Raw genomic sequence first — 27,251 nt, 5'->3', positions numbered from 1 at the left:
AGTACATTTAAAGAGCTGGGCACAGTGGCATGCACTTGCAGTGCAGAAGGGCAGATCCATGATGCTCACTGGCCCACCAACCTACCCCTATTTGGCAAGTTTAAAGCCAATGAGAGACCCTATTACATAAAAAATGGTGGATGACGCTGTTTTGAGGAACAACACCACCTAATACAAACCTCAGCTGCCTCATATATGTACACAACACATGTATGCCACCCCAATACATACACTAACTACACACACACACACACACACACACAGTCACCGCATTTTATGTTTACAACATGTTAAAATAAATCTAATCTATCTACACAGTGACCATAAGGAATATGAACATGGATGAGAAAGGCAGTAAACCTGATGATCTGAGAACCAAATGATTGGTGGAGAGAGCCAGCTCCCACAAACTATCCCATAACCTCCACATGTGAGCTGTGGCATGAGCATCCATGCATGCAAACATGTGCCCAAACACATACATGCAAACAAATAATACTTAAAATTTTTCAAAAGAACATGAGCATGTTACCCTCTGATCTTCTTCCTTAGTCCAAGGACCCTTTATCAATTCTGGATTTAAAACCTTCTGCCATCGGTGTTGGCACTGAAAATCAGAACGATTCTGAAAGAATTTTGACAATTTTATTGTTGAATAAATGCCTCCCAGGAAGCAAATTAACCCAAATTTAAGTATACCCACATGATGAAAATATGAAGTAATAATATGCTCAGTATCAAATGTTTACATGTAATGTTTATTTTACAGGCCTAAAATCCCAATTCTGTTCTTTTAATTGATCACAAATAAAATGATATATTTAAAATTAAAGTATGTACCTCTATACTATCCTTTATAACACAGCAAATAGCAAGACATGTTCCATAAAAAATTGATCCAGAGCTGGGCGTGGTGGTGCACGCCTTTAATCCCAGCACTTGGGAGGGAGAGGCAGGTAGATCTCTGTGAGTTCAAGGCCAGCCTGGTCTACAAAGTGAGGCCAGGACAGGCAGGGCTGTTACACAGAGCAACACTGTTTTGAAAAACAAAAACAAAAACAAACAAACAAAAAAATTGATCCAGAATTGAGGAATAAATGACAGTAGGCAGAAAACTATATAGAGTGGATATAAACATTTAAACATACAGCAGGTAAAATTCATACAGCACAAGTTAAAAAAAAAAAAAACCAAAGGCCTCAGTAGACTCTTTGTGGTATTAAAAGTACATTTATAAATGATGCCCTTCAAATTATCAATAAAACATGAAACAAGGATTTACATTATACTTCAAATAAGTAGGTTAAAAGTTGACACTTTAAAAATGAGCAGGGGATACAGCTCTGGGGTAGTGTGCTCAACTAATATGTATAAGGCCCCAGGTACAATCCCAGTACGCGTGCCCCCCACAAACACACATGCGAAAAATGAAAGAGCTTAAACTCTAAAAGTAATAAATATATGAAGCTTTATTTTAATCTGTTCATGACCAAGTATCTACAAAGTATTGCTAAGATAATAATAGTCATAATACCTACTATTTTGTTACCAATTTTCAACTTATAAAACTATCTGTTCATATACCAGGCTATAGATGATAGATAGATAGATAGATAATCATTTGACAGTCATTGGGCAAAATATCTTCATTTTTACCACAGACAGAATTCAGCCTAAAAAAGGGCAAGCTTGGATGCAGGCAGAGTCAACAGCCAAACTCTGCCAAGACAGGATAAGCAAGTCCTCAATAACTCCTGCCTCAAAAATACATTGTCAGACATATTGGGCCAGAAGGCTGAAGATGATACTCCAATGTTATAAAGAGTTTTGGGTGACCAGGCAGCCATCTGTCTCTGTCATTTTCTCACTTTGGAAGCTGCTAACCTAAACTTCCTGTCTCTCAGGTAATTAATTTAATTCCTTCTCAAGTCTCTGATGGAGTTGAAGACCAGATAGCTTAGTTTTACAATTAAGCTTAGTTGTTTAGGGTTAAGATGTTTTTAGGTCTAGATAGATGTTTTAAGTTGATAAATATGAGATATGATAGATAATGATTTACATTCAGAATATTAGATGCACCAAGGTAGGAAAGATGTTTTCTTCAAGGCTGCCAAATACAAATAGCCAAAACACTATGAATGTAAGATTTATATAATTCCTGATTGTTTCATGGTGATTTTTGCTGTAGGTAGTTTATTGTATATATGTGTCATAATATAAATATATATGTAAAAAATAAAAATTTAAAAATAAAAAATAAGTTATACTTATGAAATATTTTGAAAGTTATTGATATATTCACAAAGTTGAGAATGGTAGTACTGTTCAGGATATTTGTTTTCCAACTAGTCTGGTAAAATCTTATCCTGTATTATTCCATGTTTTCCTCAAAATGATCCTGTGTCCCTAAGCAGTGATAATGATGATTATTATTTTTTGAGTATGACAGAGAATGGGCTGTGAAAAAGTTAAGCCAGTGATGGAATGAATGACTTCAGAAAGGCTCTCTGAAGAATCTAAAACTTTTCTTCTAAAAATTTATGAAATAATATCTTTTCCATTTTTCTGATATTCAGAAATAAATTTTGACATTTCATCACAAAAAAAAAAGTTGTGAATTTTGAAGCACTTCAGATTTTGGATTTAAGGTACTCAACCTGTACTTGAAAATTGCTTTCTAAATCATTAGCAAACAGTTACAAGCATACCAGAAAGAAATGTAACCAGATATTTTAAGGAATGAAACCTAAACTACATAGAGACATTTCTGAAAAACAGAATGTTAACCCAATGCCTTAAATAAGACATGCTATTACAGAGATGCAACTTCACACCTCACTTACTTGAAGATGACTAGCAATTAGAGTCCAATCATCAGTTCCATGTTGCTCAACCAACTTCTTTAACTTGTCATCCTATAACAGAGGAGCAAACATTAGAACTCTTCCCCCACCCCTGGTATGTAGAAGGCAGTCGCGCCCTCTCAAGGCATATTTGGTATTCATTTTGAGAAAAACTGAAGTCACAAATTCCTCCACCTACTACACTGTTTCAGTCAATCCCAAAATCAACCAGTTGTTCATGTTATTGATTTTTTTAAAGAATGCAGAAGTAAGTCAATAGATAATTTTTCCTCACATTGTTTTATAATTCATTTCATAATTATAATAGTACTAATTGAAAAACATGAGATTAGTAACTCTTGCCAGGTGACTACCTCATCTCTGGTCCATTTTACTCTGTTCCAGAGTTTTTTCAGTCCTTTTTGTTGAGGTACTTCATAATCATGATCAGCATATTGAAGGTCATCATCCTCGTCCTCACTACAAAACATAATATGAAAGCTCAAGAATTTTATTTAAATTATTTAATTCAAACACTGAGTCTGTATGTGCAGGCTTGACTAAAGAAGCTACTCAGAATAAACAATGCAGTTGAATATTAATCAAAGTAAAAAAACTAAGTCCTAAAGGGGAAGATGGGAACATATGTGGTACTGGATTATATGTGACATGAAAGAAAAAGGAACTATTTCGGAAAAGGAAGAGGACCTGTGAGAAAAGATGAGTAAAGGCAATTGGGGGAAGGCAAATCAACAAGCTCCAGGCTCAATGAGAGATACAGCCTTCAAAAATTAGTTGGAGTTTATTGAGAAAAACACTCAAGATTGTCTTCTGGCCTTCACAAGCATACACCACACACACACACACACACACACACACACACACACACACACACACACACGAGGGGGAAGAATATAAAATTAAAAAATAATAGTTGAGGCCATGAGATATCTAAGAAATTGATGTAGTGAGGGCAATCAAAATCAGGGCCTGAGTTCTATAGGGTGAAAAAAAAGGTGGGCGGGGGGGGGGGGATTGCAAAGAATGAAGCCCTGCCAAAGAGGCAAGCCTCCATGATAATCTGAAATAGATGATGCTTTAATGAGCATCTAAAACAACACTCTCTAAATTTTATTTAAAACCTTTTAAGTACCAATGATTGTGACAGTCTATGAAATTTCCCTCCTAAAACTTCACAACAGGAGCTGGAGAGATCTTTTAGGGGTTAAGCACCGTGCAGATCTTAGAGAGGGCCTGAGTTCAGTTCCCAACTCCCATTCACTGCCACTTATTCCAGGGGACCTGACACCCTTTTCTGGCCTCCTCAGGCACCAGACACATAAATGGCATAGATATATACAAGCAAGAAAACACTCATACACACAAAAAAATTTTTTTTAAGAAATCTTGCTAGGCATAATGGCACAGGTCTTTAATCCTAGCACTCAGGAGGCAGAAGCAAGTGGATCTCTGAGGCCAGCCTGATCTAAAAAGGGAGTTCTAGACTAGCTGTAGTTACATAGTGAGACCCTATCTAAAAAATTTTAAATAAGTCACTAAAAGAAAATAAACTCCACAACTACGTGAGAGAAGTTATTACCACATTGTTATTTCCCAGAGTTAAAAAACTTGGACCTAGAAAAGTAACTTCTTCCCAAAGTCAGATCAAATATGGCATGGATGACTTCGAAAGTTCACTGTTCAACCATTTGAGTATGTAGAACACATTGGGAAAATGAGGAAAACATAATAAGAAACTGAAAGCAAACAAACACATTCTGAAATAACAACATGGTTCAAGTTGTACCTTTATCTAAACATACTAACCTCTTGGGTCTGTAAGATGAGTATATTATCTGCCTTTAAGAAAAGGTGATTCAGCATTATGTAAATATACTGTCTAACAGTAATCAAAGTTATTTCTGCCTTACTAAATTTAACTCATAAAAATTCATTCTGATTCCAAACATCAAGGCTGAAGATTTTACTATACTTAGTGCAATATATGAATGACTTTTAATATTTAAATGTAGTTTACAAATTCAATCTTATAAAAATTAAAAATCAAGCTCTAGATTTTATACACACACACACACATACACACACACACACACACACACACACACACACACACACACTTTGTAGGAACTGCTAACTTCCTCTGACTTCATTTGACTAAAATTCTTCATATTTGAGCAAACAAAATAGCAAAGTTCTCTAGTCCCTTTGCTATAATGCCTATATTGCAACAATAATCTGCTAGCCCTTAATATTGTTGTTAAACTATGCCTCAAACCAACGTACAGATTTAATTAAAGAAAATGCCTATTACTAGCAGCCAACATCAACTATCAAAAATATGGGATTTAAAAAAGAATACTCAATAGCTTAAAGCTTTAGTGATTTCAAATTTCTAAGTAAGCTACTTAACTGGATAAAGCTCCATACTGTAGCTTACAGCGTATCTGTTCTTTCTTATCTTAATGCTCATATTTGCCAATCTTCCCAACCAAAGAGTAAGAGCAACAGTGTAAAGCCCACAGTTAGCATGTTCACCTCCCAAAACAAAGTACAGCATCTGTTATTCAAATACTTATAAGATCAATGAAGGGTTTTCCTTATTCTTTCTCCTCCTCTACCTGCTCTATACGCCAAAATTTGTGGTATTCCATTTTAGCCCATTCAAAGTATCTGCCCTCCTCAATACCAGTGTGATCTCAGAGTAGATACAAGAAGGAACAAAACAAAACAAACAAAAACTCTAGAGCAGTGGTTCTCAACCTGTGGGTGGCATATCAGATACTTACATTGTAATTCATTACAGTAGCAAAACTACAGTTATAAAGTAGCAGTGAAATACTTTTATGATGGGGGGTCATCACAACATAAGGAATTATATTAAAGGGTTACTGCAATAGGAAGATTGAGAACCACTGCTATCAAGAGATGGGAAAGATTCTCATTTGTTAAAATCCAAATGTACCTCCAAGTGATAGAATTTTAAGAAGCAGAATCTACTAAAACAAATTCTTAAAGGTAATTCCGCACACAGGGGGTTAAATGAATGTTTCTACAATCTGGCCTAGCCTTTCCTAGAAATACCCCAAAAATATTACCACTTCCTCACACCAAAAGAAAAAAAAAAGAAAAGGAAAGAAAAGAAAAGAAAAATCAAACCTGTCAGGCACGCTTCTCACAAGTTCTCTTTGTCCTCATTCCCCCCTGGTCCCAAGAGCTTCTCTCACAGCATATTCAAACTATTCTTAACTAGGTTAGCTCTACGCAAAAACAAATTTTAATTTAGGCACGTACCTACATAGATCTTTAATAAATCATAAAAATACCTACATCATATCCTGTCTGTACAAAAGCCACCTTAAACTTCTTAAAAGATATGTGTTACAAAAGTGTTACTTTGATCAAAAAATAGTAGTCCCCAGGGAGTAGGTTTTGTTTTTGGTTTTGTTTGTTTTTCGAGACAGAGTTTCACTGTGTAGCCTTGGCTGTCCTGAACTCACTTGGAGAACAGGCTGGCCTTGAACTCACAGTGATCCATATGCCTTTGCCTCCTGAAAGGTGGGATTAACCAAGGAGTAAATGTTCTAAACCCTGTTCACTTTAAAACTCTGTTCTTTAGCCAGGCATGGTGGTGCATGCTTTTAATCCCAGCACTCAGCAGCAGAGGCAGGTGGGTTCAAGGCCAGCCTGGTCTACAAAGTGAGTCCAGGACAGCCAACGCTACACAGAGAAACCCTGTCTTAAACGGAACAAAACAAAACACAACCCAAAAAACAAAACTCTGTTCTTTATCACTGACAGCATACTCTATCCTTTGACTGCATACTTCATGAGAAATTTCTATTTCTACATGAGGTCATATTCTGTTTTGCACTTAATGTGGTCATCAGTTTCAGATTGTGAGCTATTTAGTCCACTCAGCATTCAGAAAGCTGGGCTGAGTAAGTGAGGGTAAGGACAAGGGAACATTAAAGTACAATTCTTAGAATCATCTCTACCACTGGGACTTTCCTAGTATTTAACTAATCTACCTTTTAATTTTAGTTTAAACTTTTTGTGCATGGGTCTCTTTTGTGTTGATTGTTGTGTTCAGAGATGAGTGCCTTCATCTATGCTAGACAAGCATCAAATTAACATGGAGCTACATCTCTAGCCCCAAGTTATTTCTATATACATTTGATTGTTGAAAACATGGTACACCTAGACATGTATCAATTTCACTAACTACAACAAGAAGATGCCTGAGGGTGCTTATAATTTACAAAGAAGAAAGGGGAAAGGAGTGGGCCAGCAAGATGAATCACAGCTAAATAAAATATTACTCTAATTACAAACCTAAGATTTGGTTTCCACAATCACTGTTACTGTCCTTATTTAGATCAAAAAGGGAAAAAATTGTTTTAAGTTGGTGTTCCTGGCTTAGTTGTTGTTTTCTTTTTGTTTCATTTTTGAAACAACATTTATTTCAAGAGAGCCTTGAATTCATTATGTAACCTAGGCTGGCCTTGAACTAATGACCCCCCTTCCTGTCTTCTTAGAGCTAGTATTAAAGATATGTACCACCACACCTGACCATTAAATGTTAATCCTATAAACTCTTAATACATAAACAAATTATATTCAATGAAAATGTTTTATGGATAAATAAAGTAATAAAAATGATTATGAAACAGCAAAAAAGAAGCATAAAGGTATTTGTAACATGTTGGGGTATAAGCTAATAGGATATGATAGTTATGATTTTACTTGTGAATCAATACACAAAATTACACTTGGTTTTTAAGATAAAGCATTTGGGAGAGGTACCGAATAACAGACAACCCAATAAAGATGAGTTACACTTGGTTTTTAAGATAAAGGATTTGGTAAAGTACAGAATAACAGACAATTTAATAAAGATGAGTTAATCCAAAGAAAAATATAATTTACTTTTACTGAAAAAGTAACCTCTAATTTGAAATTAGAGAAATTAAAGAATCTGTCCTAGTTTCAACTTAATCACATTGTTAACCCAAATTTCTTCAGGTCTCAAATATTTATCATAATTTAAAAATACACAGCTGGTCACAGTGGCTCAGATCTGTTATTCCAACACTCAGGAGGCTGAATATGGAGGATTTTCAGGAATTCAAGTCCAATCCTGGCTCATTATGAGATGGTGATTTTGACACTATCCAGTACTACAGAGTTATACCTTATCTCAAAAAAAAAAACACTTAATTATACTTCTTGAGGTCAGGGAAACTGTATATTTATTTTCAGTTCCACTGCACTCAAATTATGAGTATTAACCAAGTTGAATTAACAAAGTGAAATCAGGCCACCCAGTGGTTAATATGCTGTACTGCATGCATGAATACTGGCTTCCACTGCCAGACTAAACTAACATTATCAGAGTAAGACAAAGTTTGACTTCAGATAATCTGAACCATAAATATTACAAACACTTAAATAAATACTGAAAAGAGTTCTATATAGTTATCCATAAACAAAAACAAGAGACAATATTTCTAATTCTTTTAGAGAATGTATATTTAAACAAAAGGTATGGACACAAAAGTCCTCCAAATAGCATACACATTAAAACTATAGGCTACCTCACAGGCCATAAAGTCCAAACCCCTTATATTAATAAATAAAAAACAAGTAGATTTTATCAGCTATCCTAAAATGAGACTGCTAGTTAAAGACAAAGCTGGCTAAATAATCCTTTCTCCTCTATTCCACTCATATTTCTGGAAACAAAAAGTGAAGTCGCTATACACAGAGAAAGGGGGGGGGGAAGGGAGGGAGGGAGGGGAGGGAGGGAGGGAGAATATGAACACAAATGAAAACATCACTAAGGAAAAAACTTCCTATGTAGAATCTAGCTTTCATCTTAGCATTTTAATTTAATCACTGGTCGTCTTAAGTATAAATATTCAAACCTGTACCTTGTAAGTAGGCTCTGTGGCATCAGAATTATTGTGAATTTATTTTTAAGCATTTAAGTGGCTTTTAAAAACTAAACTGGGGCACAAAAGATGACTCAGCAGGTGTTTGTTGCCAAGCCTGTCAACCTGACTTTGATCTTTAGGACAACCATGGCAGCAGGAGTGAACAAATTCCAGACAACGGTCCTTTCACCTTGCATTCCTTGGCCCAAGTGCATGCATACACACATATATGAGCACACACATATACACACACCCAAAAAGGATAAAAAAAATTTAAGTACTAAAATAAAAATACACCTACTTTTACATAAATGCTTAAAAATTAAATGCATACTGTTAATAGATGTCCTAATATAAGAATTAGCTGTAGATTGTGTAATTAAAACCCCTGTTAGGTTCTAAAACTATTTTAAGTCACAAAACTACATAATTTTTTTCCATATGTAAATCTCAGCGACAAATTCTGCAGCTACTAAGAAACTAAAAAGAACCAACACCTTTTGGCTATTTCATATTTAGGGTAAACATTTTCTTCTCTTAGCTGTTTTGTTTTTTCAGATCACATAGAAAAAGTCTATATTTATGCCCATATCCTTTTGCAAAACTTTCCATTCACATTAACAAATGTTTGTATGCTGGAGATCTTTGATTCTTTATTATAAATTGAACTCATATTTACTAAGACTCTATTATAATATACATGAGTCATATTCAAATATACAAGAACTTTAACAGCACATGGAACTCACTGAATAAGACCCAAAGAAGCAAACCAGAGATGGTGATTTCTCACCACATCCTCTATCTATATACTCCCAGAGAAGTGTAGTTTCACTGCAGCACTTACTCCAGACTTAGAACTCTACACCATTCTATATTGTCTAAATTAACTTACACATCTGGCAAGAAATAAAAGTCAACAAAACAATTAATGTTTAGAGGTCAAACGCACAGTATTGTTAATAAAATAATTTATAATAAGTAATTGCTAAGTCATTTCTCCTTAGTCTACTAGTAGGAAACAAGATCAACTGTGACAAGAAAAGGCAAAAAATTGAGAGAAGAATCAGACAGTCATATATCAGTACCTAGCAGCAACTTTTAATTACATGATGGTGACAGAATTAGCCAAGATGCTGTTTCAAGTAAGATTAACAATAATTCTAAACCGGGCTGTAGTGGCACACACCTTTAATCCCAGCACTTGGGAGGCAGAGACAGGTAGATCTCTGTGAGTCCAAGGCCAGCCTGGACTACAGAGCAAATTCCAAGACCTCCAGAGTTGTTATACAGAGAAACCCTGTCTCAGAAAAACCAAAAACAAACAAAACAATAATTCTAAGTAGGTAATGACACATTCACCTATCACTTTGCATCTTTTAAAAAATATTGTTACTTCAAAACTCAAAAAGCCTAAAGCAGTACCCCAGCAATCTTAATTATTTTTAAATCTGCATGTTTTCTGAAGATGGGACTGTTATGCCCTTGAAACTGCAGATCAGCCGTTCTTACCTGCATGCTCCTTGTTTCCATCCACCAAAAGATAAGTGGCATCATCTGTATACATTTTTGGTTGTCCCTACTGTGGGAAAAAGGTCTACTGTCTTCTACTGAGTAGAAGTAAAGATCTGCTAAAAATCCTACAACTATCTATTCCAAAATGGTAACAGTGCCAGGGTAGTGTGCCTGCGAGTGTATGCACATTTGTTCCACTTCAGTGTTCAACCTGTTCAGTAGGTGCTACACATAAAGTAATTAGTCATAATTAAACTTGTGTTGTTATCTGCAGAACCATATTACATACAGCTGATGCTTAATAAATGACTAAAGCAAAGTATTTTATGTGTAGTTATTTTAAAGCCAGATCTGCAATGAATGGCTCTCAGTACTAAATTTCAACTCAGGAAAGACACCTCTAAGATTTTGAAGCTGAGGATCTAGATAAATGAAAGTATTCGGAAATGCTGCCAAATATGTTTCAGGTTTCCTTAATAACTGAAAATCAAGACACTAGATTTTTTTTGTCATCTGATTATTCCACACAATTTAGGAGTAGCTATTACAATGGCATAAAATAAAAGTTAAGTGCATAAAGACATTCTAGCAAATGTTTCAACACTAAAGTTGCGTCCTACTTGTCACAACACAGCTAACAGTCAGAATCAAACACAAACGCTTAGAACACAAAGTAACTAAAACACATTTAGTTTAGGATCAAGTTTACCAGACGGTAACAACATAACAGTCTTCTCAGAAGATACTCAGAGGAGGGAAAAAATCTCAGAACAGCAGTATAGGGATGACAGAAGAGATTTGGCAGGTCCCCTTCTCAAGAGGATTTCCCAGAACGGTGCCCGCCCAGGTTTGTCACGGTGATCCTGTTCTGATTTGGCACGGTAAGTCAGAGGAGAGAACCCCCCGTTTCAAGTCATCCAGGCAAACACAACCACTTCCCCTGTCGTGGAGTATCCCACCCTGAGAGTGCACAAACTTACCTGGCCAGAAACCTCCCTGTCCGTGGCTGTGAGAGGTTAGAAGTCTGGGCATTTACTGGGGGAGGGAGAATCCATTCAAAGGAGCAATCTGAGCATTTGTCAGTGCCCTCCACACTGCGACCAGGACTCTACTCTCCTGATGGATGCGCTCCGGCCAGCGCGGCCGAAGAGGGTGTGGGGCAGCGCGAAGAAAACCTATGCCCAGGCCAGAGAGGGCCTCAGTGGGGACCAGCGGGAAAGGACAGATAGCTGAAGCCGAGACACGTCCGGTAGGCCTGGGCAAGGGGATGCCACCCACCTGCGCGACCTCTTTGCCATCCTTCAAGTACCGCATAGGCGCGGGCTGGGCGGGGACGCGGGTCAGCCTCCTCCAGCCCGGGGCGAATGCTCCCTCTCGGCGACCCTCCCGCCTCTTCCCCGGCTCCTTCCCTCAGGTGGCCGAGAGCGGAACGCAGGCCCGGTCAGGTCGAGGGCCGGGCGGGACTGGGGGGGACACAGGGGGCGGACCGAGACCCGCAGCTCCTAGCGGCAACCGGGCCGGGCCAGGGATGCCCTCAACATGTCAAGAGGCGTGCTCCTGCCCTCCGCCCGCCCCTCCCGCCGCCTCCGCCTCCGCCTCCGCCTCGGAGCTGCCGACCCTGCGCCGCTCCGTCACGGGCGCCGACCCCCCGCCCTCTCCCCCGCAGCGAGCGGCTCTGCAGCACTCGCAGCCTCCTGCAGGGTTTTGTCCGCACCGCCGAATCTCGCGCCCAGCCTCCCTCAAGAGCCGCCGTTTGAATCTGCGCACGCGGCCCCGAACCTCATTGGTTGGGGCGGCTGCGCGAGGGGGGGGGCGGGGCGGGGCGCGCGCTCATGGCCGAGGGCGGGGCCGGCGGGGCTAGGAGCCGGGACTGGAACTCGCGGGAGTCCGGGGAGCGTCGCGCCGCGGAGCCCGAGGGAGGCGCGAGGCCCGGTTCGCGCGGGCCGTGGTGACAAGGACCCGGAACGCGGGCCGGGCCACACGGCGGTGGGGGCGCGCGCGGAGGTTGCTGGGAAGGCGAGTTTCTGCACTCCCGGGTGTGGTCCGGAAGAGGCACCGGGACCGACCCCGCCACCGCCGCCTCCGGAGGGGTGCGGAGCGTGCCCCCGGGGCGGGGACGATCGGGGTACTGGGCGGGGGGTGGGGTGCACCTCGCGGGCCGTGGTTCGCGCGCCGAGAGCCTCGCCACTTAGCGGCGCGGTCTTCCACTTAGCCTTCTAGCCAGAAAATTTGCTCGGCCGTTATTTTTTAAGCGTGTGTGAGCTCGTTGTACCCAGAAATGACAAATTGGCCAAGACCCAGTGGTACCATCATCACTTACTTTTGCCAAATAGGAATAAAAGTATGACAAGAAGCGTTATTATCTGGAAACTTGCGTAGAATGGGAAAGGGTCGGTTAGCGCTCAAGAAGCTTAACCACATACTCCTTCCACAAAGGGGGCGGGATGCTCTGCGCGGTGGAGGAGCCTAGAGTCAGGGAACTGCGTCTGAAAACTGGAGTAACAGGAGAATTTGCATAGGGAAAGGAGCTTCTTCTTTTTGCAACTTTTCGAACTATTATGAATTAAACAGTTAAAAAAGCATACAAGGAGATTAACTACAGTAGCGATTAGACACGGTGAAGAGCCCAAATTTGCAAGGCACTATGCTCTACTGCATAGAGTGCTGAACCACGGATTAATATTGTAACAAACTGGCGTTTTTGCTATTTTAAAACTGTACGCATCGTGTTTTGCAAAGCAGAAATACAGGTGCAAATACAAATCAAGATGAGTTTGCACTATGATACAATCAAATACATACACTCGCTTTTTTATTTTTTAAAAACCCTTTTTCTCAATGTAGATTGTGGGAAAGAAGAGCACTTTTAAATACTTATTTTCCGGGTTACTTAGTAACTTCTAAAGAGAGAGGATAATTTAGAAATAACATTTTTTGAGGCAAAGTGTTGTTATGTACCCTAGGCTGACCTTGAACTCACTACAAAGCCCAGGCTGGTTTCACGAACACCTCAGCTTCGCCAGGGTTAGATTATGAAGTGCAATGGCAAGCTCCTCCTCTTAAGTCTTCAAATGTCATTTGGAATCAGTGCTTTTTTATTTACTCTTGGATATACATTATTCCATTTCTATTCTAACAGGAAGCAAAAGTACTATGTTTAGGTTGTACTTTATAAAAACAGACTACCTTTTTAGAACTTGAAGGCAAGTGTTTGAGATGTCTAAGTAAAATGTATTCCCATAGTTTTATATACTGAAAAGTTCTCCAAAAGAAACTGTTATTACCTTTATATGCTACTGTTAAAAAAAAAAATTGGGCTGGGTGGGGGGGGTGTTTGGAGATAGGGTTTCTCTGTGTAGCCTGGGCTATCCTGGAACTCACTCTATAGACCAGGCTGGGCTCAGAACTCCTAGAGATCCACCTCCCTCTGCCTCCTGAGTGCTGGAATTAAAGGTGTGTACCACCACCACCAGGCTGTAAAATTTATTTTTAAAAAACCTAAAAAGTACAAAAGTATTTAGATCTTATAAAACTAGATGAAATATGAAATTAAAATAGTTTACAGCCATTTGTGTACACTATCTCAAATGTATCAAACAGGTGTGTGTGTGGGTTTTTCAGACAGGGTCTCTCTAAGTAGGCTTGGCTGTCCTGGATTTGCTTTGTAGACCAGGTTAGTCTCAAACTCACAGGGATCCACCTGCCTCTGCCTCCCGAGTGCTGGGATTAAAGGCATGCACCACCAAGGCCAGCCTTGTATCAAACAGATTTGAGGGTTTTCTTTAAAAGTACAACATTGGGGCTGGGGAAATGGCTCAATGAGGAAAAGCACCTGCCATGCAAACGTGAGGACTTGAGTTCAGATTTCCAGAACCTGTGTAATTCAGGAGCAAGGAGCATGTCTCTTTTGCTTTAAAAACAAACAAACAAACAAACAAAACACTCATTTTGGAGCTGGAAAGATGGCTCAGACTATCTGCTCTTCCAGAGGTCCTGAGTTCAATTCCCAGCAACCACATGGTGGCTCACAGCCATGTGATCTAATGCCCTCTTCTGGCCTGCAGGCCTAATGCAGGCAGAGCATTATATAATAAATAAATAAATAAATAAATCTATAAAACAAAAAAACACTTTTTCTCAAGGTAGATTCTGGGATGGAAAATCACTTTTAAATCATTATTTTCTGGGTTACTTAGTAGCTGCTAAAGAAAGAGACTAATTTAGATATTAGTATTTTTTGAGTTGAGGTGTTATTGTGTACCCCAGGCTGACCAGAGCTCCAGATCTCCAATAGCAAGACGAAAGTAGATAAAGGAGAAAACTTGATAGTTTTCTAGCCAGCTAGACTGTCTTATGTAGTGGGGAACAAGACTCTTGTCACAAATAAAGTGGAAGAAAGGATCAGTACCCAATATTGTTATCCTCTGACCTCAACATTCACAGTGTGTCACATGCACATGCTTACATGCACTCACATACAAATAAACACTGTTAAAGAACTCTCAAGGCTCAATGAAAGGAATAAAGGCATTTAAAATCAACAAAAGATGACTAGACTATTTTACCAAAAATGACATAAAAATGAGCTGAGTGTGGTGCTTCGCACTTGTAATCCAGCTGTTGGAAAGAAGAGGCAGGGTGGCCTTTGGGAGTTCAAGCCCAGCCTAGCCTGAGCTAAAAGAAACCCTGTCTCAAAAAGAAAGAAGGAAAAAAAGAAAAATAACAAGCACAGGTGACAGTGTTTCGCTTCATTAAATCATTAGAAAAATGCAAATTTCAGCCACCAAAAAGCCAGAAATGTAACCCCCAAACTAAAAAGGCCAAGACAAAAGGGTTATGCGTTCTAAGCTAGCCTGAGTTACACAGTGAGATCTTATCTACCAATATATAATAAAAATACAACCACAGTAAGATACTACTATCCTTTTTTTTTTTTTTTTTTTTTAAGTGCTGAAGATGAAAATGCTTGTAGGAATGCAGGGGGTTCAAGCATTTTGGAAAGCATTTAAAATTGCTTCATTTATAATTTTTACAAACTGCCTGGAGAGATGGCTCAGTGGTTAAGGGCACTCAGTGGTTAAGAATGGTTAATGTTCTGAAGTAGCTGGTTTCAATTCCCAGCCCACATAAGCAGCTCACAACTGTTTGTAACTCCACTTTTAGAGCATCTGATGCCCTCTTCTGGCTTCCACTGACACTGCACCACAGGCAACGTGTGTGTGTGTGTGTGTGTGTGTGTGTGTGTGTGTGTGTGTGTGAGAAAAACTGAAAATAAGCCATGCAAGATGGCACATGCTTCTGATCCCAGCTGAGTCAAGACACTGCTGTGAGTTCAAGGCCAGCATTACATAATGAGTTCCAAACCAGTTCCAAACCAGCCTGAGCTATAGTGTAAGACTGCCTTTAAAAAAAAAAAAAAAAACTGAATAAATAAACAAACACAAGAAGGGAAAACTCCTTTAAGATCCCTTTAAGCTGTCTTTATATTCATATTCCCTGATAAATTCTTGAAATCATATTTCTCCCCAGGGAGATGCACCAGTGCCTTAGATGTACTTTCTCCCCATCCTCTATGATGAAAGACCAGCTTCATTCAAACTTTGCTAATTGAAAAGCATTGGTTCCAGTAGCACCTATGAGACTATTTTAATACAAGTGAGGACCCAGCCATTTTCATGAGATGTTTTTGGCTGTTTATTTATTGTTATCTTTCCAGTCTTTAAATCAGTGAGGATACCCAGCTATCAATAAATTATATCTCTGTAGAATCAATGAGGACAAATAAGTGATAGCCAAGCATTTGACTATGTTTGCACACAAAGAATGTGATAAAAGAAAAATATATAAATTAAAGTATATTTGAAATGTCATGTTACAGCCACTGCAGAAATTTCTGGGAAGAGCATTTAAGCAATTCCCTGATACTGGTATTGAAAACTGATGTAATTCTTTTAAAATGTAATAATGAGCAAAATCCATAAATACATACACACACTATAATTTAAGGGCATAATTCAGAAGAGAAAATATTAAAACTGTATCTGGATATTTATAGTAGTATATGTCATTATAACCCCAGATGAGGAACATTTACACCTACAGACTGGCTCAAATGGTTCTTCAGTCAATAGAAATCTATACAGTTGAGATCCCACTAAATGGCTCATTCCTGTCTAAGGCCTTTCCCGTGCTTCACATGCACTTGTCTTGGATAATATTCACAATTTCTTTAATCATAACACAACCCTAAGAAGTGTGGGTATTATTACTTTCATCTACTTTATAAACCAGACATCCAAAGGTTAATTTGTCCAAGGCGTACACAGACAGACTAGAATGAGAGCCAAGCTGCCTCTCTTAATACTTTAGCATCTATGGGTGCTCAGCTCTTAACTATAGTGCACATGAGGTATAGAGATAGTAAGGCGCAGTGCAGAGATAGAATGGCTTGTTACAGTGAGTAAGATATCATTTATGTTAATAAGCACTCATGACGCAGTGGGCACATGTCTATCATGGTAGAAAATAGTCTGTGCACTACATAAACTGTTAACAGTATTTAACTATGGAGGGAAAGTCAGATGAAGCATGAGGCTTTCAAATTTTTACCTTTTTTTGTAATATTTGACTCTTAAAACATTAATTCATACATTAGGTTTTTTGTTTGTTTGTTTTAGTATTTTTGAGACAAGGTTTCTCTGTGTAGCCTTGGCTGTCCTAGACTCGCTTTGTATACCAGGCCGGCCTTGAACTCACAAGAGATCGACCTGCCTCTGCCTCCCAAGTGCTGGGATTAAAGGTGTGCGCCACCACACCCAGCCACGTTTTTATTTTGTAAGATGATATTAAATGCTAAAAATAACTGAAAACCCTAGAAAGAAGTTGTACAGGTGTGATACATGCTCTATGGATCTTAAATGTCCCCAAGGGCCCATGTGTGAAAAGTTTGGTACTAAGAGCAACACGGTTGGCAGGTGGTAGAATCACTGAGAGCGGTTATTGGGAGTGGATCCCTAAGGAGACTGTAGGATTCTGGCCCCTTCTTTTCCTCCCCTTTTGTCCTAGCTCCTGATTTAACCAATTTCTCTACCATGCTCTCCTGCCATACCCCAAAAGGAGGCCAACCCATGGACTGGAACCTCCAAACTGTTAAGTCTTCTTGAGTATTTCATTACTGTAGCAAGAAGCTAATAAAATAGCTAAGCCTGCTCCTGCATGGATGGTGCTTTTAAAAAAATGTTCTCTGGCAGAAATGATGATACTACATATTATATATTTCATTTGAAAGCAAACTCCAGCTGAGAATCAGGGGGTTTTGTTTGTTTGTTGGATTTTTGTTTTGTTTTGTTTTGTTTTGTTGAGAATCAGCTCTTGAATACAGAAATGTTTGCTCCAATCTGACTCTCCTGCTGCCAATATTTTTGCTAATCTCTACATTTAGAGTGCTATTTTAAATTTGATGGAGATAATTAATAGAAGTCACACTAACATAAGCAGCTACAGAATTTTTAGTTCAGCTTTTAAGTTTAAAAATAAAAGCCGTTGAACTGCAAGAAAAAGTTGCAAAAAAGAAATGTTTTAAGTATCCCTGTTTTGACCCATGTCTCCTCACTATATTTTTGGGGTAGATACAATTCCCCAAAACTATTCATGTCCTTATCTTTCAAACTGTGAATATATTACATTACATGTTGAAAAGATTTTGCAGAAACAATTCCATTGACTAGCTTGCTGTGGAGATTGTTAGTTTGTGTTAGCCCTGCAGCACTAGTACTTAAAGAATAAAAGAGGGAAGGAAGCAGAAGAGAGGGCTCTGAAGATGTTACATCACAGACTATAGAAGTAGAAATGGTCCAAGGGTCATGGAGCAAGGAATTCAGGCAACTTCCAGGGGCCAGAGAAAGCAAGAAAACAAATTCTCTCCCAGAACTTAAAAAAAGGAATATGCTCCCTACTATCATCACCTTGCTTTTAGCTCAGTGGGCCTTTGTGTGTATGTGTGTGTGTGTGTGTGTGTGTGTGTGTGTGTGTCTGTGTGTGTCTGTGTCTGTGGTTTTTTGAGACATAATTTCTCTGTGTAGCCTTGGCTGTCCTGGACTCGCTTTGTAGACGAGGTTGGCCTCGAACTCACAGAGATCCGCCTGCCTCTGCCTCCCCAAGTTCTGGGATTAAAGGGGTGCACCACCACGCCCACCTTAGTGGGACTCTTTTCTCACTTCTGGCCTTCAGAGGCTTAGGATAAGAAGTTTACTCTGAATGTTGTCACCTTCTACTTTATCAGAGGCAATGGGAGTTCTTATTGTTTTTCAGCCTTGTTGTCTCTATAGATGGCATGGCGAGGTGTTTCCACAGAGAACAGTGAATTTTAGACGTTTTAGGGGAAATGGTGGCTAATGAAGGTATTTACTGGCATTTAGTTGTATTGGGAGCAGGAATATATGACTCTTGTAAAGTGTGAGGCAATACTACATAAAGATGTATTCTGTTGTTAATGGTCTCTCATTGATTCAGTGTCTGGGCAATCGGGCTTAAGCCAAATCCTCAAAAGGAAAGAAGCCCTGGCCTCAGTCTTGAATTCGGTACTGTAAACAGTTTTCTTAGGCCAGTGCAGAGGGTAACTGGTTTCTGAATGATCACTTTTCAATGGATAAGCAAGAGACACCATGATAACTTTTGTCTCTGAAGCTATCAATCCTCCTCAGTCACAGGAAACTTAGCAAGAGTCTGAAAGTATGTGTTCCAAACGTGCTAAAGAACTCTAAAGACCTAGAAGAATGCAAAGCCTCCAATATCGCCTCTCAATATAGTCATTAATGGGATATTGAAGAGTACAATTTTTAGTAAAAAGCAGTGTGTACATGTTATGGAGTGTGTGTGCATGGGTGCCTGGATGTGGACTTTCATTTTTCTAACTTTAGAATTTCTTTGTAAAATGTCTTGAGATCAAAGACTCATTTTATATTATTGCAAACACCCAAATATCACACAATTTTACAAGTTTAGTGAGAAATCCCCAGTATATTTGTTGGACATTTAGAGAACAGAGTATAAGTTATAGCTTAGAAAAAGATGAATTCAATATTGTCTATTATATGCCCTCTAAGGGACTGCTAATCTCTCAAAATTGTTCATTTTATTTGACATGTCGTATAGAAGGCTTTCCTCAATATTGGGTTGTTGTTGTTGTTGTTGTTGTTGTTGTTGTTGTTGTTGTTTGTTTCTTATGGGGCAAAATAAAAAGGAATGTAGATCATATTAATAAAATAGCAGAGAAATATTTTTAAAAAGAACCAGTAACATAAGTGAAAAGTCTATACAAATTCCTTAAGCCAACTTCCCTTCACCAATGAACACAAGTTCGTGCCTGGTGTAATACACGGAACAGACTATCTAAGTAACTCACCAGCTTGCTGACCTATGTTTGATCCTGGAACCCATGTAGTAGGAGAGAACGAACTCCCACAGCTGTCCTCTGATTTCCACACATGCACAAGTCAGGACATACAGTTTCACACACACTGAGAAAGAAAAATAAGTACATGTGTTGTGTTTTTTTTATTTTATTAATTTATTCATATTACAACTCAATTGTTATCCCATCACTTGTATCCTCCCATTCCTCCCTCCCTCTCACTTTCACTCCATTCTCCTCCCCTAGGTCTATGACCGAAGGGGACCTCCTCCCCCACTATATGGTCATAGGCTATCAAGTCTCATCTTGGTAGCCGGCTTATTCTTTCATTGAGTGCCACCAGGCCTCCCCACCAAAGGGAGGTGGTCAAATATGGAGCACCAGATTTCATGTCAAAGTCAGTCCCTGCTCTCTACATAACTGTGGAGAATGCCCTGTCCATTGGGTAGATCAGAGTAGGGGTTCGATGTTTACTATTGTATTGTCCTTGGTTAGTGTGATAGTTTGAGCAGACCCCCTGGGCCCCAATCCACCCATCACGATGTTCTTCTTGTAGGTTTCTAGGACCCTCTGGGTCCTTCTATTTCCCCATCTCCTATATTTGTTTTACCTAGAGTCCCAGTGGGATGTCCTCACATCTATCCCAATCTCCTGGTAAGTGAAGACTTTTGTGGGACATGCCTTTTGGGCTAGTGCCCAATTATAAGTGAGTATATACCATGTGAGTCTTTCTGCTTCTGGGTTAACTCACTCGTTATGATCATTTCTAGTTCCATCCATTTGTCCACAAATTTCTGGATTTCCTTGTTTTTAATAGCCGAGTAGTATTCCATAGTGTAAATGTACCACAGTTTCTTTATCCATTCTTCAACTGAGGGTCATTTAGGCTGTTTCCATGTTCTGGCTATTATGAATAAGGCTGCTATGAACATGGGTGAGCATATGTCCTTCTTGCGTAGTGGAGCATTTTCTGGGTATATTCCAAGGAGTGGAATAGCTGAGTCTTGAGGAAGCCCTATTCCCAGTTTTCTGAGAAAGCACCAGATAGATTTCCAAAGTGGGATGTGTTGTTTTTAATACATTAAAGGAGCTGGGAACTGGCTCAGTAAAGTGTTTCCCATATAAGCCTCAGGACCCAAGTTTGGATCCCAGTACTCAAGTGAAATGCCAAACATGGCATCCCAGTGCTGGAGATATGGAGATAAGCGGGTCCCTGGAGGAGCTGGAGAGATGGCTCAGAGTTAAGAGCACTCTCTGTTCTTCCAAAGTTCGATTCCCAGCAACCACATGATGGCTCACAACCATCTATAATGAGATCTGGTGCCCTCTCCTGGCATGCAGGCAGAACATTGTATACATAATAAATAAATCTTTTTTTTTTTTTAAAGAGGATCCCTGGGGCTTGTTATCCAGTTAGTGTACACAAATTGATGAGTTACATGTTCAACAAGAGACTTTGTTTCTTCTCTGCATTGTCAGTAGAACACGGTATTAGTCCTACTTTCTGTTACCATAAAGAAATGCTAAGGTTTATTTAGCTCAAAGTATTGGAAGTTCAGAATCCATGATCAAGTTGGGGAGCAAAACAGTGATTTGGCCCATAATATTAGCCTAACTGTAGAGATAGGGTCAAAAGGCAAGTGAACGTGTCGGAGAATATTACATCAAAACCAGAAAGCCAGAAGAGTCCCAGAAGTATTCCTGAAGACATGGCACAGTGATCTAAAGACTTCCACAAGACCTCATCTTCCAACGCAGCTACTCAGGGCCAAACCGTCCTGAATGATCCCTTGAAGGACATACCAAAACAAGGCAAGAATTAGAGTGCTTTAAAAGTTCTAAGTACCCTGAGGCAGAGGCAGTTGGATCCCTGTGAGCTAGAGGCCAGCCTTGTCTACAAAGTGAGTCCTGGATAGCCAGGGCGACACAAAGAAAATCTGTCTCAAAAAACCAAACAAACAAAAAAACAACAAAAAGTTGTAAATAGCCTATGAATTGCATCTTAGTCAACCCTGTCTTTGTCACCTCCCAGTTTTTGTTGTTGTTGTTTGTTTGTTTGTGTTTGTTTTTGTTTTTTTCCCTACAGAGAATCCTGACCTTAATTCCCATCAACCTCCCTGCCTCCAGCACTCTGACTTTACTACCATACTGCTGCATCTGTGGCCCAAATCCTATCAGTCTAGATGTTTGTGGAAAATGAATTACTCATCATTTTACTTGAAGTTTGTACAGCATTCAATTTTGTTTATACTCTGTATTAGAAACTTATCCTTTAATTTCTGTGATATCATGTCTATAGTTTGCATTCCTTGGGCTCCTTTGCAAAGCCTGTTCTGCTGGCTTTTCAGAATTCAACATTTCATGTTTAGCTCTTCTTTAATCTACACTTTCTTATTAGACAGTCTCATCCACACTTGTGATTTCAGTTATCCCATAATTAACAAATATTTTTTCATTCAGTCCAAAGCCCACATTTGAACTTCGTATTTCTCCTTCTGGAAGCACTAAGCACACAAACTTGCTGTGCCCAAAGTAGAGCTTACCTCCAACCCACCAACTGTAGTTCCTTCTGTGTCCTAGGCTAAATCAATAGCACTGCCCTCCAGCCTCTCAAAGAAGAACCTGTTCTTTTGTGCCCAACTTCCTACTCTCATCCCAATATTCTCAGTCTCCACCCCAACTCGTAGTGCATCTTGTCAAGCTTTCCTCTCTCAGCTGGGCGTGGTGGCATACCCCTTTGATCTCAGCTGGGCGTGGTGGTGTACCCCTTTGATCTCAGCACTCGAGGCAGAAGCAGCATAGTCTACAAAGTGAGTCCAGGGCAGCCAAGGCTACACAGAGAAAGCCTGTCTCCAAAAACCAAAGGGGTGAGGGGAGGTGGGGGGCATGGGGGTAGAGGAGCTTTCCTCTCTCACCTAGTCTTTTAGCTGAGCTCCTAGCTTCTTGTCAGATCGAATCCAATATCCCATCCACAAATAGAGATTCCAGGGGATTTTTCAAAACATAAATCCATTTATCTTCTACCTTGTTTTAAAAAGCAAATGGAGGAGAAATAATTTAAGTGCCTAAAGAGAGGGTCCTCAGAAGAACTAGGGCATGGGTACAGACCTCTTTGGTGGTGATGAGAATGGTCTAAAATTGACTGTGGTAGCGATTGTACAACCCCCTAAACGTGTTTAAAAATAAAACCACTTGCATGCTTTAAATACGTGGACCATATGACATTGGGGGTTGCATATGCTTTAATGTTTCAAATTTAAGAATACTTACATGCACTTAATATCTCAGAAATTAGACTCAATCTTAGCAATGAGATTTGTTTCCTGTACACATGACCTGGATTTAATCTTATGTGAAAATTTTCATCTACCTCTGCTTTACTGTGGCTCATCACATGATGTCAGGTGTGTAATCTTCAACCTGTGATATGTCAGCCTATAAAAGTTCATATTTGGAGCATTTTTAACCAGATTTTCAGACTCAAAGGGGATTAACATGTACTGCACTTTGACACAGTGTTAGGAAATGAGAAGGCAAATAGAGCTGAATTCAAGATGACTGGGAGGAGAGACGAATGCATTGATATAGTGTAGGAAAAGTATATGTGTTAATATAATCAATTCCAACTTACAGCTAATCTAACGCATGATACTCTGCAAGTAGTATTGAAATAATCACATGGACATGTCCTTTATGTACATGACTGTTTGGGGTGTGTGGGGGGGGTATTTTGGGAGAGTACTCATGTGTTCATGTGCTTGTGGTGAGAGGGTGACTGTGAGTGTCTTTAGCAGGCCATAATCTTTTTGACACAAGCTTTCATTGGCCTGCAGTTTACTGAGTCGGTTGAGCTTGCTGGCCAGTCACGGAGAGTCACCTGTCTTTACCTGCTAGTGAAGAAATAGAGACAAAAGCCATTACAGGTAGCTTTTTTATGGAACTCAAATTTGATTCCTCATAGTTATGTAGCAGCACTTTACTGACTGAGCCCCTACGCACATGATTTTTAATCTATTCTCATGCATTGATACTTTTAAAGGTGGGTCTGGCTGTCAATTTAGAAATCTAGGATCAAATCTGACCTTGCTGCTGCTCTCATATGTGTGCATATGGTCATGTCATAGCACACATGTTGAGGTCAGAGGACAACTTCTGGTAATTGGTCTTTTCTGACAACTTATGAGATCTGGAGATCAAACTCAGTTTTTCAGGTTCTGTGCACAAACAACTCTTCTCACTGAGGCATCTCACTAGCCCATTTAACCTTCCTTTTTTCTTCCAACTGAACTGTTTCTCCAGCAACCAAGTAGATAGTTCTAAAACAAGATTCAAAGTGTTCAGAATTTCATTTTCAGAGATTTTTTTACCTGATAATATAAAAAGGAAACCCTTGGGAATCTTTAGAAAGGGGCTAACAGTAGGTATGAATGCTCTCACTGTCCCTGTAACCCCACATCCAGTGAAACATCCTCTGGTTTTCTTTAACCATGATACATTCCTTTTTACCAGCCCTGGGGATTGACCCCAGGGTTTTGCATATGCTGGGGAGGTGCCTTACACTCCTACACAATCAAATCTCAACTCAGAAATTTATGAACTTTAAAAATATATATGCATATATGGGAATCCAGAAACTTATGAAAGCCAAAATGAACCTTATAGAAAGTTTCTATTTCTATAAATTTTCTATACAGAGAATTACAGAATCCACAATGTTTAGGAGTCCCCTTTATTTATGATACTTTGGTCCAGAAGCAAACAGATCTGGGGGTTGATTTTACATTATTTATAACCTAAGACAGTCTGTGAATGGCCCATGTTTGCTTCTGAACAATCATTCTTATATCAGTAACAAAAGATTATTATAACTTACAGCAACAGCAGACACCATGAGCACCAACATACTTCTGCCAGTTCCCTTGGTCCTCCGAGGTGAGGAAGAAGATAATGGGCCCAGATGTGTATTGTGCGCACAGGGAGTTTGTGCTTCAGTGGAGAAATACTGAGCTTTGGGGGACTCCCCTGGTATTAAGCTTTTAATGCATCCCTCTTGACTTGCTACTTTTGCAGTAAATGAATCTACGTTTTGTTTGGGGCAATATGTTACTTCAGTGCCACCAGTTGTAAAACAACTCTTAGAAATGATCTGGCTAAATATTAGCTAGGGCCTTGCAAACTTGGCATGCCCAGCCAAATTTGTGTAGATGTGCAAGAAGACTGTGGAGGGCTGTTTCTCCCATAGTAGCTACACAAGCAACTTGAGAGTACAGCTGAAACTGTGAGTTATGATCTGGTATGAAACAGAACAGTGGGATACAGAAAAACTGGACAATAAAAGCATGCTTTTGTTCTCACCACGGTCTCCCTCTCCTGTGTGTGTGTGTGTGTGTGTGTGTGTGTGTGTCATATTAAAATAATAAATAAAAGCTAGAGAGTATCTGGGCAGTGGTAATGCAGGCTTTTAATCCCAGCACTTGAGAGGCAGAGGCAGACAGATCTCTGAGCTCAAGCCCAACCTGGCCATTTCACAGATTGAGTTCCAGGAGAGCCAGGGCTACACAGAGAAATCTTGTCTCGAGAACCCAAAAATAAATAAATATACCAGCTAGAGAGTAATTTTAATTTTTAATATTTCTTCCTTGCAAAAAAGTAACAGCCTTGGCCAGATAGGGGCATACACCTTTATTCCTAGCACTTAGGAGGCAGAGGCAGGTGGATTTCTGTGAGTTCGAGGCCATCCTGGTCTACAAAATGAGTACAGGATAGCCAAGGCTGTTACAGAGAAACCCTGTCTCAACAAAACAAAACAAAACCAACAACCAACAACAACAACAAAAAAAAAGACTAACAGTCTTTCTTTGACATAAAAATGGTTTTCTTTTACAAAATGGTCAATCATTTTAAAAATCAACAAAACAGAACCCTGAAATTATATCTGCAATTTCATTACATATTTAAGAGCTTGGTTGTTGGTTCATTATGGTTGGTGGGTCATTGCTTTTCTATCCCAAATTCATGTTATTACAGTGAGGAAATAAAGGAACCAGACCTAAAACATCTAAGAGAAGCAGAAAGGACACATTCTTCCTAATGTGTTTCTAACAGACAAAAAGTGGAAAAGATTGATGTATGAAGCATACTGACAACTGAGGGTGGGAGTATAGCTCAGCAGAGGATGCCCTTAGCATGTAAGCCCTGTGTTTAATATATATACATGTATCTGTATACATACATGCATGTATATCCATACATGTGTGTATACACACACATACACACTTGAGACATTATACAGAAGACAACAGCAAAATGGGAGCTGAATTTCCAAATGTTTTCTTAAGGCTCCAAATTCTAAAGATAAGAATGATAGTGGAACATAAAACATAAGAGCTGAAATCTCCCCCATAAGTGAGTCCAACACTCTTCTTATGGAGTAACTACTGGTTCATTTATTTCCAGGAAAAGCAGGTGTCTGCCTTGGGAAGCTCCAACTTCTGGTGGATAAGCTGGGGGCTAGGGCAAGTCCTTTTCATTTTAACATTTGAGATCACCTGCAGCTATTTGCCAGCTTAGTCCAACTACAGATTGGCAAATAAAAGGATGTTATTCTAGAAGACCAGGCCTATATAGCAGCTCATAGTCATGTCTAACCCCAGTTCTAGGGGAGTTAATGCCCTCTTCTGGCCTATGCAGGCACAGACAGATATACAGGCAAAATACCCATACACATAAATCATAAATAGTAATAATAATTATTATTTAAGGAAATTATGGCTCCAAGCCAGTCATTTTGCCATCACTAATCTTTATAATATAATACAGCTGTTAAAAGCTAAAAAAGACATTGGGAAGGACTCTTTGGATAGAAATGTTAATTTTCTGTATTAGAGTGAAAAGAGATGTTAAAATGTGATGGCTTGATAGAGACATAATTGTTATAAAAATAATGTCATAAAAAGGACAAGGGAACTCAACTTCCATAAGCAAATAAAAGACTAAAATTGATAGAAACTGGAAAGATGAATCAATGGCTAACAGCACTGGCTGCCCTTGTAGAAGACCCAGGTTCAGATTCCTGGCACCCAGATGGTGCCCTCTTACATTTTACAACCATCTGTAACTATAGTCCCAGGGGATCTGCCGCCTTCTTTTGGCTTCTATGGGACACTATATACACTTGCAGGAAAAACATTCATATACATAAAATGGAAAGACTGTTTTGAAATATTCAAAGTAAAATTGATAAATTAGATTAGACCTATAAACATCTTGTTCTGAGTTTTTCACCAAAGAGCTAGTTAACAATTAGGGTAGGGATGTTAGGTGTCTGTCATTCCAGCCATAGCAAGATGACCAATCAGTGGTTCTCAACCATCCTAATGCTACAGTCTTTTAAATAAGTTCTTCATGTTGTGGTGACCCCCAACCATAAAATTTTCATTGCTAATTCATTACTGTAATTTTACTGTTATGAATTGTATTGTAAATGTTTTCCAGTGGTCTTATGTGCCACTCTGAATAGGTCATTCA

General features: G+C 39.3%; 1 protein-coding gene across 4 annotated transcripts in view; it reads right to left on the bottom strand.

The window, feature by feature from the left end:
- Window positions 1-11,863, bottom strand: part of Mybl1 (MYB proto-oncogene like 1) — a 34,686-nt gene extending 22,823 nt beyond the window's left edge. For all 4 annotated transcript variants that reach the window (XM_051159319.1, XM_051159321.1, XM_051159320.1 and 1 more), the window contains exons 1-4: window positions 11,591-11,863; window positions 3,218-3,323; window positions 2,844-2,915; window positions 533-625 (exon numbers count right to left, since the gene is read on the bottom strand). In XM_051159319.1, the coding sequence (XP_051015276.1) occupies window positions 533-625; window positions 2,844-2,915; window positions 3,218-3,323; window positions 11,591-11,610 (291 nt within the window). In that variant the 5' untranslated portion in view covers window positions 11,611-11,863. The remainder of the gene's footprint in view (window positions 1-532; window positions 626-2,843; window positions 2,916-3,217; window positions 3,324-11,590) is intronic.
- Window positions 11,864-27,251: the final 15,388 nt, after the last annotated feature.

The sequence above is a fragment of the Acomys russatus genome, chromosome 2 (assembly GCF_903995435.1).
Source record: "Acomys russatus chromosome 2, mAcoRus1.1, whole genome shotgun sequence".
Classification (NCBI taxonomy): Eukaryota; Metazoa; Chordata; class Mammalia; order Rodentia; family Muridae; genus Acomys; species Acomys russatus.
This window is presented reverse-complemented; position numbering and strand designations above follow the sequence as displayed.